The following is a 16,672-nucleotide window of genomic DNA, read 5'->3' as shown; positions in this document are numbered from 1 at the left end:
CAAATCGTGTCAAGGATATTTCTTGCCAACGGATACACTTGTAGTTCTTGAGCGATATTGTAGGTGTGTGCATTGTACTCGATTTTGTTGTGGTTCAAATGGCTGATTATACTCGCCACACCAAGCGACAATCGCGGATCCTTAGGCCTAATATGATCGAGACTTATCAGTATTGGAATTCTAGATCGTAGCATTTGCTTTCCTGGGCTCCTGGTTCAATGCATTCATTGAAACGAACTACGATTTAAACCAACGACTCTAACGATTTTGTTTTTCCATGGCGTCATTTGATTTCATTACTCGGAAAAAGCGGAAGTAACGCGCGCGAGCTCCTCGAAGGCGTAATAGCTGCCACAGGCAGACCAATATCATTGAAAGGCTGTGAGTGGAAGCCGAGAGCATTGTTGACAACTCGTTACGTCCACAGGCCAGTACTAAATGATGACAGCAATTCCGGGTAATGATTAGATTCACAAGGGAAAAGGACCATTCCTATGCCCCCTTAAGACTCTCCATTTCATTCCCGAAAAAGATGGCCGCCGCTCAAAAAGTAGACTTTGATAAAAGGAAACCGAAAGCATGAATGCAGGCCCCTTAACTAATCACCGCCGCACATTACATCATCGGCAGCTACTCAGGGAAAATATATTGAAACCCCAATGTCAAAACCGAAAAGTGGACGATTTTAAGCACGAAAACCGAAAAGATCTAATTTAAAAAATATGGCCAAATTCCCGGCGAAACCTGACCCAATAGGCCATTTTCGATATACTTAAATTGAAACTTGGCTCCAAGGCTTGGAGAAATAAAACAAAAGAAATCACATCGAGCATTAGGCATAAATAATTCATTTCTTTTTTGATTCTCTAAGACCTGGAGCCATCTTTGTTGGTGCAGCATTCCCACTTTAGTGATTTCCTTTTTCCTTCCTGCTTACATTTTTTGCGTTTTGCACACGCGTTTTCCTATTATTTTTCGCATTTTTCACTCACGTTGATTTATACTCTGTTAGATTTTTTTGTTTAATTTTGCTTTGTTTAATTTCATTTTGTATAAGCTTCTCGGTAAAAATTCATTACGATAAGCTCACAGTTTTTTCCGTTCTTAGTGTCCACAAATCATACGACGTTTGTAAGTGTTTTTCCTTGCCCCATTGCTTTTCCTTTGTTGTTTACGTTTTTCTATTCTTTATACTCGTATTTGTAATAACTTGCAATTATTTGTTCCTTTATTAGCAACCGCGATCGACCGTGATGTAATAAAGTTAAAAGTGCTCGTTGAAACCGGACTTGTTGGCATTTACAATCTTAATATACCTATAATAGCCTATTCCTCGTTTCATTGTTTTCTTAACGACGAAAACATTGCCTGCTTGAAGCTAACTTTCAAAGGGCCATTACGCATAGGGATTCAATAATAACTGCCAGTATGACGATGTGCACGAGTTTAACCTTCTTGGGTTCGTCAATTCTTGGGAGCTTCTTGCTTTCGGACATTTGCGACAGGGTGTACCCTTGCCTCTTCTGCCCGCCCCCCCCTCCCCGCCCCCCCTCCTTACTCCCTCGAGAGTAGAGGAGGGTCGGCTATAGTTCACCTGGTGAATAGTGAGTTGTGTAACTTTCGCTACGGGATAAACAGTCATTCACAGCTTTATTTCCTATTTCAAAAGTGACTTGTCGTAGCGATAATTTCGTTGAAATTTCTGATATGAATTTTGATACAATGTTTTGGAGAATTTTGTATTCCTAGGTCCAAGTTCAAAGTTTTGTGCAAAGTTTTTACGTTTCTATGGTAGTGGTGATGTTGGGTTATATCGTGCAAGAACATGCAAATTTGAACTTATGCCGGAATATATGCAAGGTTCAACAGCCGCCGATAATAACGTCATTTGCATTTCACAATACAAGCAACTTGGTAAATAGTTAGAATAGCATTATAGCTAGGCTGTAAAATGTTAGTGTAGCGAAAAGGATTCGGTGGAACAACACGGGGAATTATGGTCTTGAGGTTAACGATTCGTGCTTGGAGCTGGTACATGCGATGTTTGGAAATTCATCCGTGGAAAACACAGCTTATATCGACAGGTAGACTTTGACCCTTGAATCACTGATCGTATGTAACAGCTTGAATTTTAAGGAAAATTTTAAAACACCTGGGTAGAATTTATGGTGTTTCAGCAACTTGGTTGTCGAAAGCGCTTATCGATCTTTGGGCCCACTTTCCCAACCAATGTTTGGCAATTTAGCTGGGATTACTTACGTTTTATCGAACGCAAGGTAATTAAATATTTGTCTTGACATCACAATAATTCGTCGAGTCGTATGTATTTTTCAAACAACAGGCATTTATTTTTCTAATTTCTCATACATTTACCACTGTTCTACTTTAAAGTTTCTCTAAATCTACCCAGTTAAGTTTTTTCATTATCCCGGAATTTTTAGCTTGCTTCGAAATTTGTTGTGGTACGAGAACGTCGTCGCTATGAAAATTTGTTTTTGATTCGTAAAACGGAACCTAGCTTATCACGATTTATTTCGGTCAATAATTGCGCTCATAGTCCTCTTTGGGAAGTTCATACGAAGTCCATGATTTTGGATACAAAGTTATCTTTATCAAGAGAACATAAACTGTACATCTATGAGACAGGCGATAACCTAAACAAGGATCAGTTTCAGATCCTTACGATATCTCAAATATTATCGATCAACTCGACTCAGCTAAGGTCATTTTCCAGTTTACTCTATTAAGCCATCCTTTAGTCTTCATCAATAGTATTTAGAAATGTTACTTGGCCTCTTTGAACATCAGAGTGGATGGGACACCAAAACATATAGTATATTTTCCAATGTTCGAGAACTGTACTACAAAAATCGGTCAAATTTGCTTTAATTTCGTAATCTGCGTGAGGTAACGAGCGAGCCCTTTGAGCGGCGTCGAGAAAACTCTCAAGGAGAAATGGTTGCTAAAGGAAGAACATCTGCTCGTTATTTTTAGCCTTCCTTTGTTTCAAAGAAATAATTTGGGTATATCAACAAAGTTGAAATGGTAAATTGGCCACCGTAATGATTACAAAAGCTGACGTTTCGAGCGTTAGCCCTTCGTCGGAGCGAAAGTTGAAATGGTAAATTGGCCACCGTAATGATTACAAAAGCTGACGTTTCGAGCGCTAGCCCTTCGTCGGAGCGAAAGACGAAGGGCTAACGCTCGAAACGTCAGCTTTTGTAATCATTACGGTGGCCAATTTACCATTTCAACTTTGTTGATATATCGAAATTATTTCGTTACTCCCACCGACGCAGCCCCAAACAGTTTCTTTCGAAACTATCAGCCTTTATTCATTTGTTTCAAAGACTTGCTCTGACGATTGCCTCGACAGTAAATGCTCTCGCCGACACTTTTTTGTACACCCTAAAACCGCCAAAATCAGAGATCCGTCATCTTTCCTTCTATTGCGTTTCGCAACACCAAACTGGCGCATTTTTTTAATCTGAGTCCTCAGTGGATAATTTATATATGGAGACATAAATTATAGCCTGGTGTAACATAGGCGAATATTGTACTTCACTCCTCTTTCCAATTTTTCCTTGACCTGCATAATTTATTTTCTCGGATCATGTACTTCACTCACATATCTAACTCAGTCTGCCTGAAGTAGTTGAATAATTTGGATATATCAACAAAGTTGAAGTGCTAAATTGGCCACCGTAACGATTCCAAAAGCTGACGTTTCGAGCGTTAGCCCTTCGTCGGAGCGAAGTAGTTGACCTGTCGGACTGAAGTAGCCTGAAGTAGTTGACCTGTCGGACTTGCCTCGCTTACCTGGCTTCCTTGCCTGCTGGCAAGCGGTAGTTATACGTGGTATGTGCAAGATTCCGCACGGCGAATATATTCGATCGGCCGGACAGACGGAAGATCTGGGATGAGTAACAAAGCGGAGGGGAGGGGGGAGGGGGGAGGGGGAGAAAGCTAGAAACACCTCTCCCCTCCTCTTCGCTTTGTCACACGTCCCAAATCTTACACCCGTCCAATGTGGCGAACCAACATATTCGCCCCGCTGAATCTCGCGCATACCAACTACCGCCTGCAAGCAGCTACTGGCTTACTTGACTAAACATAACTGCCCATTCACTGAAGGAAACCTGATACAACGGCTACAGACAGAAGCATTTAGCGACATTTTCTTGTATGTTCTTGGAATTGAGTTAATCCGGAATAGAGGTATCACAAGAGAGGTGTCACTTTGGTTGTGGCTCTATCAGGCCGCAGATTTTTTTTCCTTTTTTTCCTTTTGTTGCATTTTCGTTCACAAAAGAACTCAGAAACTATTACGCTGAATAGTATTTTGATAATTTTCAGTATGTCTCAAAAAAAGTCTGACGTTAATTTATATTTTTTACAAAGTTATTCTACTTTACTTAAATATTATACATACATACGTAGACGAGTACGCTTAATCACCCATGCTTGCCCCAGACCCCCAATGCAAAAGAAGTGGTTGATTTAAAAAAGTCTCAAAAAATAGCCAGAAGGTGACGAAGAAGGGGAATTAAGAAAAGGTGACTCAAAAGAGGCTGGTAACGAAAATAACTTGGTGCTCACATTTAATTAGCTCGTTTTGTTTCCAGGAGCCCTTCTTGGAGCTGGAGACTTCATCGCACAGCAATACGTAGAGAAAGTTCCATTGCGAGAGCATGATTTTGTGCGTACAGCCCGAATGGCAGCTGTCGGAACTGTAGTGATCGGCCCGATATTCCACGTATGGTACGCACAACTTGACAGAAGATTTGCTCGCAAAAGCCCCGGAAATGCCATTCGGAAAATGACAGTGGATCAAAGCATCTTGGCGCCTGTGTTTCTTGTTTTATTTTACGGCGCTGTCGGAATTGTTGAACGTCGTACCATCAAAGAGATTAGTGACAAAATCTGCGAGGAATTCTATCCCAACATGGTTGTGAACTACCAAATCTGGCCAGCTGTTCAGTTCTGTAACTTTTATTTTTTTCCCGCGCATCTTCGAGTACTGGTTGTAAATGTTGTGTCACTGTTTTGGAATACATATCTGGCATGGACTTCACACAAGGAGTTGGAACATTCCACGAAATAGTGTTATCTGTCCGAGAAGTTTTCTTTTGGAGGGGAAGAGGGGGGCGGTGGGGGACAGTGGGGAAGCGACCAGATGAAGATGTTGAGAATCATGCATTTTGGCTCCGAAAAAAACGCTGATAGTTTCGATCAATTGCATTTGTGTGGTGACAAGGGGTTGTTTTTATACTATTTTGGTGGTCGAGGCGGACCCTCAATTCAAATGATCTCTTTGAGGTTTAAATCGATCGAAGTTTCATATAACTCATGGATCATTTATGGGCCGCTATTCAAAACTTTCAATTAAGATGTTGTATTCTTTCTTCCAAAATTCCCCTTCGATCAATTTGTTACGTGCCTCACCGATGAATTCTGAGTTGTATCAGTCCCTCAATGAGTGTCAGGCAACACTTACATCTGTCTGGGGTCGTTAGGGAAACTTCTTCCATTAGCTAGATGTCAAACTTTTATAGAGGCATTTTTATCTTCAATATTTTCTTGGAAAGGCGCAGCTAATTCATGTATCTTTTCTTATTGCTTATTTAAAGTGACTGTCACTATTTATTGTTATTTTCTGCAAGCTTGCAAATAGTTCGACAGCGTAATTTTGAGGAATTCTAGTTTTCACGTTATTTATAACTCTTTCCATAAACAGTTACATGTTGTGGATTTTAAGTAAACGAATATGGTTGAAACTGTAGATAAACAATCAAAAAGAAACACGATTGACTTGCGGTCGCCTTTCTATAGTAATTGCTCTAAAATGCAAACGAGAAAAAAATTTGCTTCCAAATCACGTAATCTTGACATTTAAGAAATACGAACATATATATCATGTCATATTCACCATAATGACGATTAACTGTACATCGATCGTACACAGTGAATTTGGAATTCATGTTTTCTTACAAGGGTGCGAGTCCGGCATCAGTTGGGCAGTAATGCAAGTATTTATTTGCCTCTAATAAGCAGCTGACAATTGAGACAGTCCCAGATCGCTTGAGTAACTTAGCTATACTCTAGAATAAATGTGACAATTGCGATGTCAGAGCTTTTGACAATAAAAGACGCTGCTCTTACCACATTGCAAGAATTACACAGAACAAGACTACCTTAGTAGCTTGTGCTGCATGTGCACTTGAGTGTTTGGACAAAAGTCACCCTGAAGTTACCAAGTTCTGGACCATTCAATGTAGTCCCGAATTTTCTGTCTTACAACGGGTTTTCATCAAATTGCAAGGCTTTGAGGGTCAAGTGACAAATTTTTCCAAGATCTAAGGCTGCTAAAATATTTGCATCGAGAAAGAGTTTTATAATGTAATAATATTTCAAAGTGTGCGATCGCCCGTGTGATGGTAATCCTGAGAAAGACTGTTGGTGGTGGTGATTGAAGTTTCGACAAACTGTGCGGAAGTCATCATGAGAGTCAAGTGAATAGTTATTGTCAGTAAAATGTTCTTACTCCAGTTCGGTCATGATTTCCGGGTCTGTTTTGATCCGTCGGCACTAACTACTTTCAACGACTTCCTCTGGAAAGCTGGTTTACGAAATTAGCACAGACTGCCCTCAACTGCATTTTAACATTATTATAATACATTGTAGTCACCATCTGTCTTCTCATTGGCTAAACGCCCACAGTTTTAATTCTGGGAAACAGCGCAACCTACAGATTATTCACTAATCTGTACCCACAGATTAGTGAATAATCTGTAGGTTGCGTGCGCGATGCATGATTTCCGGTGGAGCAATGTCAAGTTCATGGATAGCGAAGTAAGAATGGCTTCTCGATTCGCTTCATCGACCCAACGAGAAATTAAGAAATTACTTGAAGATAAAGATTTGGAAAATACCTAAAGATCGACAAAGGTGGCGAAGGAACAGTTCTACGAATACCTTAAAGAGAAAAATATCCAAGAGCCACATGACAGAAAGGAATTAGCTCAAGTGAAAATTTGTTTACCACACAGTTGTACATTTTAAGTTTTCGAAAATAAACTGTGTTCGCTGCGATAATGCGTTTGGCGCTATTTCCTTTAAAACAGTGTATAATAAAACAATTATTGGATTCGGTTTTTGTGATATCCGGAATAATGAAGGTCTCGGTCAGTGTTATCAGCCTCAGTCTTCGGCTTCGGCTGATAACGCTTACCTCGACCTTGATTACTCCGGATATCACAAAAACCGAATCCAATGATTGTTTACAAACGAACCGGACAGAATGACCTAACGTTACTTACGCCACTTGAGTGTTACAGCCAATAGCATCACAGCAAAACTGATCAATCATTTTACACGAACTGGACTAACAACATTCTATTGACAACAACTATTCACTTGAGTCTGATGATGACTTCCACACAGGTTGTCAAACGTCAGTCGCCACCACCAAAACAGTCCCTCTCAGGACTACACTCACCCGGACAATCGCACTACACTTTCACATGTTACCCCCGGGTTCAAACCATTTACTGTGAAATAATATTGTTTTGGAATCATACAGGTTAGAGTTTGATAATATAACGCGTCAAACGCGATCTCACTGAACATCTTGTTCCTCTATGGCGACTATGATGTACTCCTTTAACGATAACTTAGTAAAGTATAAAGGATTTGCGCAACCTTCAGGCCTTGAACTTGACGTATTTTTCGCGGCACCTGTGCACGCTCAAATTCATACCCTAAAACTCTCCTGGTGCCATATTATAAAGAGTACTTGGTGTTTAGGAGATTAATCTTTCCTCCCTCACATGTTTTAAAACAATTCACGACGTCTTCAATAACTCAAACGAGAGAAGGAGAAAATAACAAGCTGTTTCAAGCTCGTAACGAGTGAGAGACAAGGAAAGTATTTGAGTTCCCTTTCGAAAAATCGTATCTTGTTCCTTTCAAATTCACAGCGGGTGCTGTTAGTTCTGATCAGCTTGCAACAGCATCCCTCTGAAAAATCACAAAGCTTGAGCTTCGAATCCTTCATTGTTCGGGATTTTCTCTACACAAGGTGTTGCCGGGCTGAGGTTAATCATGAAATCTATAACAAAAACCTTCTGTAAGTGAGTTTGTATTTCCACACGATAACAAAGTAACTCAAAGAGATTACAACAACTTGCCAACTCAATCGTTGTACCTAACTCGCTGCAAAAACTGGCCCTAAACGGAGGACTTCGTGAAGGAAAAATCCAACTCAAACCAAAAAAAAAATAAAGACCTAAGAATCTACTATAAACACTGAAAAATATATTGGTAACATACTGCAAAGTTCAGTTTGCCTAGGAACTACTTCGGTGCTGTAAATAAGCAAGAAGGAAAATTACAACCACAAAATGAATTACACTTTTCAGTGAAAATGAAACAACTGTAAGACTCAAACTGAAAAAAACCACCAACACGACCTAATAGCGGAAAAAGCTGCTTCGCTCTACAAATACCCATAGCCCCGAGAAAAATTCAATCGGAAGTCTATTCTGCAACACACCGTGGTACATTTCGTACAATACATTAAGAAAAGTTTTTGATACCAAAGTTTAAAAATGAGCAATTTCGCCCTAAAGGCCTAACAAAACAACTGTTTTTTTCACTAACAGCCAAGCTATACTGTCTAAGATACTCAAGAAGTTCTCGTCGCCGGAGAGGTTGGATACAAATCGTTGTCAAAAAGTCGTCAACAAGGATCTCGTCTTTTCTGCAAACAGGTAAAAGTATCAGAAACGTAAATTCAAAGCATTAATTTTGACATAGGTTTAAATGCATTCCTAAAGCATTAAACTTGTGTTGCACACCAATGTTTGTAGAAGTATCAGAGATCCTTGGAGTCGGCGCCGAACAAGCCAATTTTCCGTTGACTCACTTTGATTTACATTGAACACAGACTGAAATTCATCTCGTGTCATTACGTTATGATTGAACAACCTTGGAGACGTTCTGGTTAAAGTCTTCCATTAAACTTGGATATCATTTCGCGGCTCATTTCAAATTATACGTTGTGATTCCGTAACTAAAAACATATCATCTTTGAAGACATAAGAGCCATTCCAGTTACCTGCTCTCTCACTAAAACTGACTGGCATAAACATATACCGTGGCAAGATAACTTACTAAAAGATTCAAACGTGGGTGACTTTCCACGTGAAAGTGAACGTGGAATAAATTTTCTTTTTTTAAAAATCATCTCTTGGTTGAAGTCTACACCTACCTTCATACAAACATGCTCTGGGCTTACTTTAAAATACATCATTAATTAATATTGACCTACTTACATTCGACAATATCCAAGACTGTTATCTTTAATTTAATTCAAGTCTGATGTCGTCCCCAATGAGTACGAAGGGTGCCCAGTACTGCACCTCGCTGAACTTTCCAGACTCTTTCATGCTCTTCATAGCTTGGTTAAGAGCTTCACTGGCCAGCTTCTCAGTGACCAGTTCTTCATAGAAATATTTCATAAACTCAAGAGTAGCCTCGTCGTCAATCGCCCACAACGACACAAGAACAGAGCGAGCACCTGCACCTAAAAACGCTCTTGCAATTCCAACCACTCCCTCGGCCTTAATCTCTCCACGAGCACTGTGACAACAACTCAGCACAACCAGCCTTGCTCGTATGCGAGTATCCAGCACATTCTTCATTGTTAGAATAAAATCCTCCTCTTGAAAGGGCTGTGATGAGCAGGCACTTCGTGGCGCCAAAGCAATTTCGCCTGTTTTCATTGAGCCATGTGCTGCAAAGTGCACCAACGCAACAGAGGGAAGTCGTCTCAATACCTCATCTTTTTTTGCTTCTTCGCCAATAAGAGGATCAGCGCCAAGGATTCTCCCGATCATCGCTACTTCTTTTCTTGCACATGGCAGTTGATCGAGCTTCTTCCCCTTGAGAAGAACCTCCTCCAGACATGGATCACCCACGAGTAAAGCACCCTTGTTACTGTGGAAGTCGTCTGGGTAATCGTTAATCAACCTCAGAGTAGTCAGAGATGGAATCGTTCGAACTCGAAAAGAGTCACAGAGATAGTTTGACTCAGAATTCATTAATGCTGCAAAAGGGACTAACCACAACGAGCTCTCAGGAACAAAGATAAGTTGATTGCCATTGATGAGATCAGCAATCGGCTCAATGATAACGTCATACAACCTCCGTAAAGCTGTGTTCGGTGAGCATTCAGGAAAGATATCAGCATGACCTGACCTTTTCTTCATCGATTCCTCATTGCAGGGCTCATCGAGAGAACGATTTTCGCATTTAATAACACCTCTTTTATACTCTCTTGACAACGTGTTTACTAAGCTTTCAATAAAAGTATTGGCGTCTTTGAAGAGGCCATAATTACTTATCTCAATACTTCTCAATTGCATATCTTGAACGCTGTTAACAGACCAATAGTATATCTTGCGTTCCGTATCATCTACCGCCATAAAAACTGTATTTGATGGAGCACCGCCAGCAAGAACATCGAAATCATAAGTCGGTGGTGTGCGAGGCCGAAGTTGTGTCTCTCCCGCCCCATAATTAAAGCAAATAAGGTCATTGAGCGCCTGTGCACGTCCTTGTTCAGCAAATAGAAGTGCATCCAAAACTTGATTTTGTTTTAAATGAACACGCCACAAAGAATTATATGCGTTCCTTTCCATGTTGCGGTAGGTAATCTTCCAATCATCTTTCCAACGTAAACTAGCTCGGATAGCATCAAAGCTTACCACACTAGAATGAATCAGGTTGGCAGCTCTTTCTAGGTCGCCCAACCTCCAATAATTATTGCCAAGATGGTGGTAGCTGTATCCCTCTCCAGCCTTGTTTCCCACTTCTTTGGCAATTTTTAGATGACGTTCATGATACTCGATGGCTCTTTCGAAATCTCCTAGGCTGCCATAAGCAATGCCGAGATTACCGTACCTCGATCCCTCTCCAGCCTTGTCTCCCACTTCTTTGGCAATTTTTAGACCACGTTCATGATACTGGATGGCTCTTTCGAAATCTCCTAGTCCTCTATAAGCATTGCCGAGATTACCGTAACTCCATCCCTCTGCAACCTTGTCTCCCACTTCTTTGGCAATTTTTAGATGACTTTCATGATACTGGATGGCTTTTTCGAGATCTCCTAGTTTTTGATAATCATTGCCGAGATTACCGTAACTCTTTCCCTCTCCAGCCTTGTCTCCCACTTCTTTGGCAATTTTTTGATGACATTTATGATACTCGATGGCTTTTTCGAAATCTCCTAGGCTTTGATAAGCATTGCCGAGATTACCGTAACTCTTTCCCTCTCCAGCCTTGTCTCCCACTTCTTTTGCAATTTTTAGAATACGTTCATGATACTGGATGGCTCTTTCGAAATCTCCCAGGCTGTAATAAGCATTGCCGAGATTACCGTAACTGTATCCCTCTCCAACCTTGTCTCCCACTTCTTTGGAAATTTTTAGATGACGTTCATAATACTGGATGGCTTGTTCGATATCTCCTAGGCTGCCATAAGCATTGCCGAGATTACCGTAACTGTTTCCCTCTTCAGTCTTGTCTCCCACTTCTTTGGCAATTTTTAACTGACCTTCATGATACTGGATGGCTCTTTCGAAATCTCCTAGGCTTTGATAAGCATTGCCGAGATTACCGTAACTCCATCCCTCTCCAGCCTTGTCTCCCACTTCTTTGGTAATTTTTAGATGACGTTCATGATACTGGATGGCTCTTTCGAAATCCCCTAAGCGTTGATAAGCGTTGCCGAGATTACCGTAACTCTTTTCCTCTCCAACCTTGTCTCCCACTTCCTTGGCAATTTTTAGATGACGTTCATGATACTGGATGGCTCCTTCGAAATCTCCTAGGCTGAAATAAGCATTGCCGAGATTACAGTAACTCCCTCCCTCTAGAGCCTTGTCTCCCACTTCTTTGGCAATTTCTAGATCACGTTCATGATACTGGATGGCTCTTTTGAAATCTCCTAGCCTTTGATAAGCGTTGCCGAGATTACCGTAACTCTTTCCCTCTCCAACCTTGTCTCCCACTTCTTTGGCAATTTTTAGATGACGTTCATGATACTGCATGGCTCTTTCGAAATCTCCTAGGCTTTGATAAGCATTGCCGAGATCACAGTAACTCATTCCCTCTGCAGCCTTGTCTCCCACTTTTTTGGCAATTTCTAGATGACGTTCATGATACTGGATGGCTCTTTCGAAATCTCCTAGCCTGTTATAAGCATTGCCGAGATTACAGTAACTCTTTCCCTCTCTAGCCTTGTCTCCCACTTCTTTGGCAATTTTTAGATCACGTTCATGATACTGGATGGCTCTCTTGAAATCTCCTAGTCTTTGATAAGCATTGCCGAGATTACCGTAACTCTTTCCCTCTCCAGCCTTGTCTCCCACTTCTTTGGCAATTTTTAGATGACGTTCATGATACTGGATGGCTCTTTCGAAATCTCCTAGGCTGTGATAAGCATTGCCGAGATTACAGTAACTCATTCCCTCTCCAGCCTTGTCTCCCACTTCTTTGGCAATTTTTAGATGACGTTCATGATACTGGATGGCTCTTTTGAAATCTCCTAGTCTTCGATATGCATTGCCGAGATTACCGTAACCGTATCCCTCTCCAGCCTTGTCTCCCACTTCTTTGGCAATTTTTAGATGATGTTCATGATACTGGATGGCTGTTTTGAAATCTCCTAGCCAAGTATAAATAACTCCGAGATCGGAGTAACACTTTCCTTTTAAAGCTTCGTCCCCCACTGCAATAGCATAGAGGAGGACCCTTTGGACAGCTGTTTGAGGTAGGTCTTCGTTGCTTTGTTTCTCCTATGGTTTGAAGTTGGAAATGCTTAACTCATTCAGTTACCTTTGTACCTCTTGGCCTACGTATCCTCAATTACCTTTTTCTAATGGCCACCCATAGGAGCCAGACTTTGCGCCTATATGGTTGAACTCGATTTATTATACCAACCTCAGCTGGTAGGTGAAGAAAATTTCTCTTTGAGTATTTTCAAGACGAAAACTGCTTTTGCACAGTCATCGTCCCTCGAGGTTTATGAACGATAATATCTTTGAAGCTAAGCGTAAACTTAACTTTGGGGTCTAAGAAAATTCCATAATTTAATTCAATCATTTTAAATAGTCAATAGCTCAGAGTAAAAACTAATAAGAGAACAGCGCACGGCTAACGACTTCTGTAAAATACAGTTGCCAAAATGTTATAGATTATAAACACACTCCAGACATCATAGACATCATAGACGTAAGAACTGCTTTCTTATGTCTATGGAAACATCGAACTGGTCCTCTTGCATGGAATCCTATCAATGAAACATCTTTTTCCATGTTACTTCTTGTTTTCAATGAAATTTTAATGTCGTAACTGTCCACTAACCTCGCTTTTTGCGCTGTATTTTTCATGGCTAATCTTTACTTCTTGTTTCGTTCCTGATTCCTCTGTTCCATCAGTTTGCTCACTTACACATTGAGTCCACAAATCAAGTAACATCTCGTTGTTCTCAATCTTTACAAGTTCGAGTCAAAGAATTGTCTCATAAAAGGGGTTTCGGTTCATTTTCTTTTGCACAATGAAAACAAACTTAGCCAGGCTCATTCTACCATTCATCCTGATGGAATTAAAAGAAACCACGAGAGCTAAAAGTAATAAAACCAGAACTATTTCAACTTGTACTACTTCTATCACTAGTAGTGGTAATGGCAGTAGTAGTAGAAGCAGCAGCAGCGGTAACAGCGGCGCTTTCAGCACCACTATATCCTTCAAGATATTTAAAATTCAAACTGCATACTATAACACTAAAAGCTGTTTTCCGTGAATGCTGTGCGTTAGACTTGAAGAATGTCGTTGATCTTACGTTTAAGGTTACCGTGCACCTTTAGGGGTGTCTCGCGTGCAAGCGATGTAGCGCGTCCGCTTTAAACTGTAGATATCTAAACTCCAGTATCAAAATAAAGCTTATAGGACTGGCTATCAGCTGCAGACTATACAAAAAGTTTTGATAAAAATTAATGGTCGAATTTTTCACAACCTCTAAATGCGAGTGCCCGAGTCACCTTTTGAACGTTACATGTCAAAGCGAATTTTGTTTTTGCTTATGTAATGTGTTCCACCGTTTCCGGGGCCAAAGCACTAAAAAAGGTGTTTGCGATTTGCCATATTCAATTTCAGTGAAAAGTTACAGAACATTTTTGAAATAGGATTAAAAAAATGTGGAGTGATCGTACAAAAATCGCTCTTGAAAAAATTGTATTTAGAAATAAAATATTCGAACAATCGTTTTTGTTGTTTATATGTAAAACTAGCGACTGTCAAAATTTGAGAGCAATTGAACAAATTCCCTTTGACTTGTAGCTCTTAAAAGGTGATTCGGGCGCTCGCATTTATGAGTCGTGAAAAAATTCGACAATTAATTTTTTAAAAAAATTTTGGTATAGTCTGATAGCCAGTCCTATAAGCTTTAATTTGATATGGGGTTTGGATATCTATAGTTTAAACCAGACGCGCTACATCGCTTGCACGCGGGATACCCCTAAAGGTGCACAGTAACCTTAAATACCCCTGGAGACTCTGTGTTCCTTATCTTGCAAGGTAGACTGTTCCATAATGTGGCACCATTGTAGCCAGAGCTTTTTCTGTAATAATTAGTAAACGGCAAGGGAACATTGAGCTTACTTTCAGAGTCCCTGAGGTCATAAGCAGAGTCACGCCACGTAAACTTTGAATACAGATACTCTGGAGCTAGCCCGTGCAGACATCTATACATCACGATGGCTTTATGACTTTCCTGCTGGCGTGCAAGATTTTTCCACCCTAAAAGCTCGAGTAGCTCAGTTGCATCAGCATTATAGTTAGAGAATATCAACATACGGGCTGCTCTATTCCGCAGTTTTTCTTGTAGCGTTTTCCCTCAGCTACCCCAAACAATGTCACAGTAATCAAAGTGAGGTTTTATCAAAGCTTGGTAAATGAGATGTACATGTTTTTAATTAATTTTTTTTAAATATAGACTAGTGAGCAGTACTTCTGCGAACAATAGTTGTAAAACTTCTTTTATTTTCAAACGCGTTTAGTCTAACTGTCGTAGACTTCTTCAGGGAGTTTTACAGGTATAACTAAACGCCTGTATTTATAAGCCAAAGTTACAGGGGCCGATGACCGTAAAGGCTTGGCCGGATTTACGAACAGGAACGGGGGAAGTTGGGAAAATCTGTGAAAAAGTTAACACGTGTAAGGCAAGGTGAGAAAAATAGTTCGGGGGCCACGGTTTTAGTTCTGGAGAAGTCTACGACAGTTAGACGAAACGCGTCGGAAAATAAAAGAAGTTTTACAACTACTGTTCGCAGAAGTGCTGCTCACTAGTCTATGTTTAAAAAATTGTTCAAGTCAATACTAGAAGAAGCCACATGGCGAAGAAAACTGGTGACAGTCGCTCCCGACCAAAACGCCGCCGATCTTCAGCCTTGTTAGATCCAGAGCTACCACGTCCAGTAAGCAGTTACTCCAGACTCAACCCCACTATCGAAACCATCCTCCAAAGGACAGTTTGAATGCGAGCAGATGCCAAGAAAGCCTACTCCTCTCTCCAAGCTAGAATCAAATTGCTAAAGACTCACGCGGGCCAAGGCACTACTCCATCTGGTCTTAGGATCAAGAAAATCCAAGAAGCCAAAGGACATAATGTTGACGAGCTTCAAGCCATATTTGACGACATTGTTCGCGAGGCAGAATTGAAGCTGTTGGAAGCTGCTAAAGATCATCTCTGCGCTGAGGTGAAAGTCCATCAGGAGGCCGTTCGTTCCACTACTGCAAATACCGAAGGGACGATTGCGCGATGGAAGGTTGAGCTCCGGAAAACCGATATTTCGGAAGATCAGGTTAGCAGCCTCTGTGTCGCCGCTTCAGCCTTCGCAGAAGAGCTTTCTAAAGACAGTGCAGTCTCTAGAGCTTGTAAAGCTCTTCAAGCGGGGATTGACCGCAAGGAAAAACATAAAAGTCTTGTTCACATGAACATTAGCGAGGGTTTCGTGCCTTCGGAAACTTCGATCCGAGAGATCGTTCGAAACGAACTCCGTCTTCCTCTGGCACAACAAACCGAGTCGACACAAGTCGACAGCGCAAAGTATCTATCGTCCACTCCAGTCCTCATGGAAAGCAAAATACTAAAACCGGTGCCAAGCGCAATGGTAAAAAATCAGTGCCCGCGGATGAGCCGACCAGAACACCGAAAGGCCAACCAACGCCAGAGGTCAAGATCAAGTTCGAACAATTCTCGAACGCCGTCAAAAAACGCCCGAGGCAAAGGTTCAAGCCACGTAAAATAGACAGACGTTCTACACTCCAAAGATGGTTATTTAAGATGGCAAATCGACCACTATTTGACCTGCTTCCACGAAACTCGGAAATCCACAACTTTACCTTTGTTGAGCTGACTAAGCGGCACTCCAAAGTTCTGGGCCTAGGCCTGAAGTTTAGACCTTCCCTGCGACCTCCAACTGTTCCTCAGTTCGACCAGCAAATTCAAGACTTTTGCCGAAGAGTTTGCCTCCAAGATAAGTTTTCCAAACAACCTCAAAGCAGTGATTTCAATCCCAGATTGTACGTTCCAACTGGCTGGATTCCA

General features: G+C 41.0%; 2 protein-coding genes across 23 annotated transcripts in view; one reads left to right on the top strand and one right to left on the bottom strand.

Annotated features, from left to right (window-relative positions):
- The first annotated feature begins 1,830 nt into the window (after nucleotides 1–1,830).
- Nucleotides 1,831–5,811, top strand: LOC148738180 (mitochondrial inner membrane protein Mpv17-like). 2 transcript variants are annotated; one of them, XM_088750295.1, is made up of 3 exons: nucleotides 1,831–2,084; nucleotides 4,626–4,655; nucleotides 4,743–5,811. In XM_088750295.1, exons 1-3 carry the CDS (start codon nucleotides 1,997–1,999, stop codon nucleotides 5,102–5,104), a joined length of 480 nt encoding a protein of 159 aa, XP_088606421.1. In that variant the 5' UTR covers nucleotides 1,831–1,996; the 3' UTR covers nucleotides 5,105–5,811. The 2 variants fall into 2 exon arrangements, with proteins under 2 accessions (XP_088606421.1, XP_088606420.1); XM_088750294.1 differs by having other exon boundaries at nucleotides 1,839–2,084; nucleotides 4,626–5,811.
- LOC148738178 (uncharacterized) overlaps nucleotides 2,325–16,672 on the bottom strand; it is a 47,012-nt gene continuing 32,664 nt past the window's right edge. For 14 of the 21 annotated variants that reach the window (XM_088750170.1, XM_088750171.1, XM_088750172.1 and 11 more), the window contains 2 exons: nucleotides 13,429–13,557; nucleotides 8,125–12,860 (listed from right to left, as the gene is read on the bottom strand). In XM_088750170.1, coding sequence (XP_088606296.1) covers nucleotides 9,363–12,860; nucleotides 13,429–13,557 — 3,627 coding nt within the window. In that variant the 3' untranslated portion in view covers nucleotides 8,125–9,362. The other 7 variants (XR_015996987.1, XR_015996986.1, XR_015996985.1 and 4 more) reach the window with 7 other exon arrangements.

Source organism: Stylophora pistillata, chromosome 2 (genome assembly GCF_964205215.1).
Source record: "Stylophora pistillata chromosome 2, jaStyPist1.2, whole genome shotgun sequence".
NCBI lineage: Eukaryota > Metazoa > Cnidaria > Anthozoa > Scleractinia > Pocilloporidae > Stylophora > Stylophora pistillata.
This window is presented reverse-complemented; position numbering and strand designations above follow the sequence as displayed.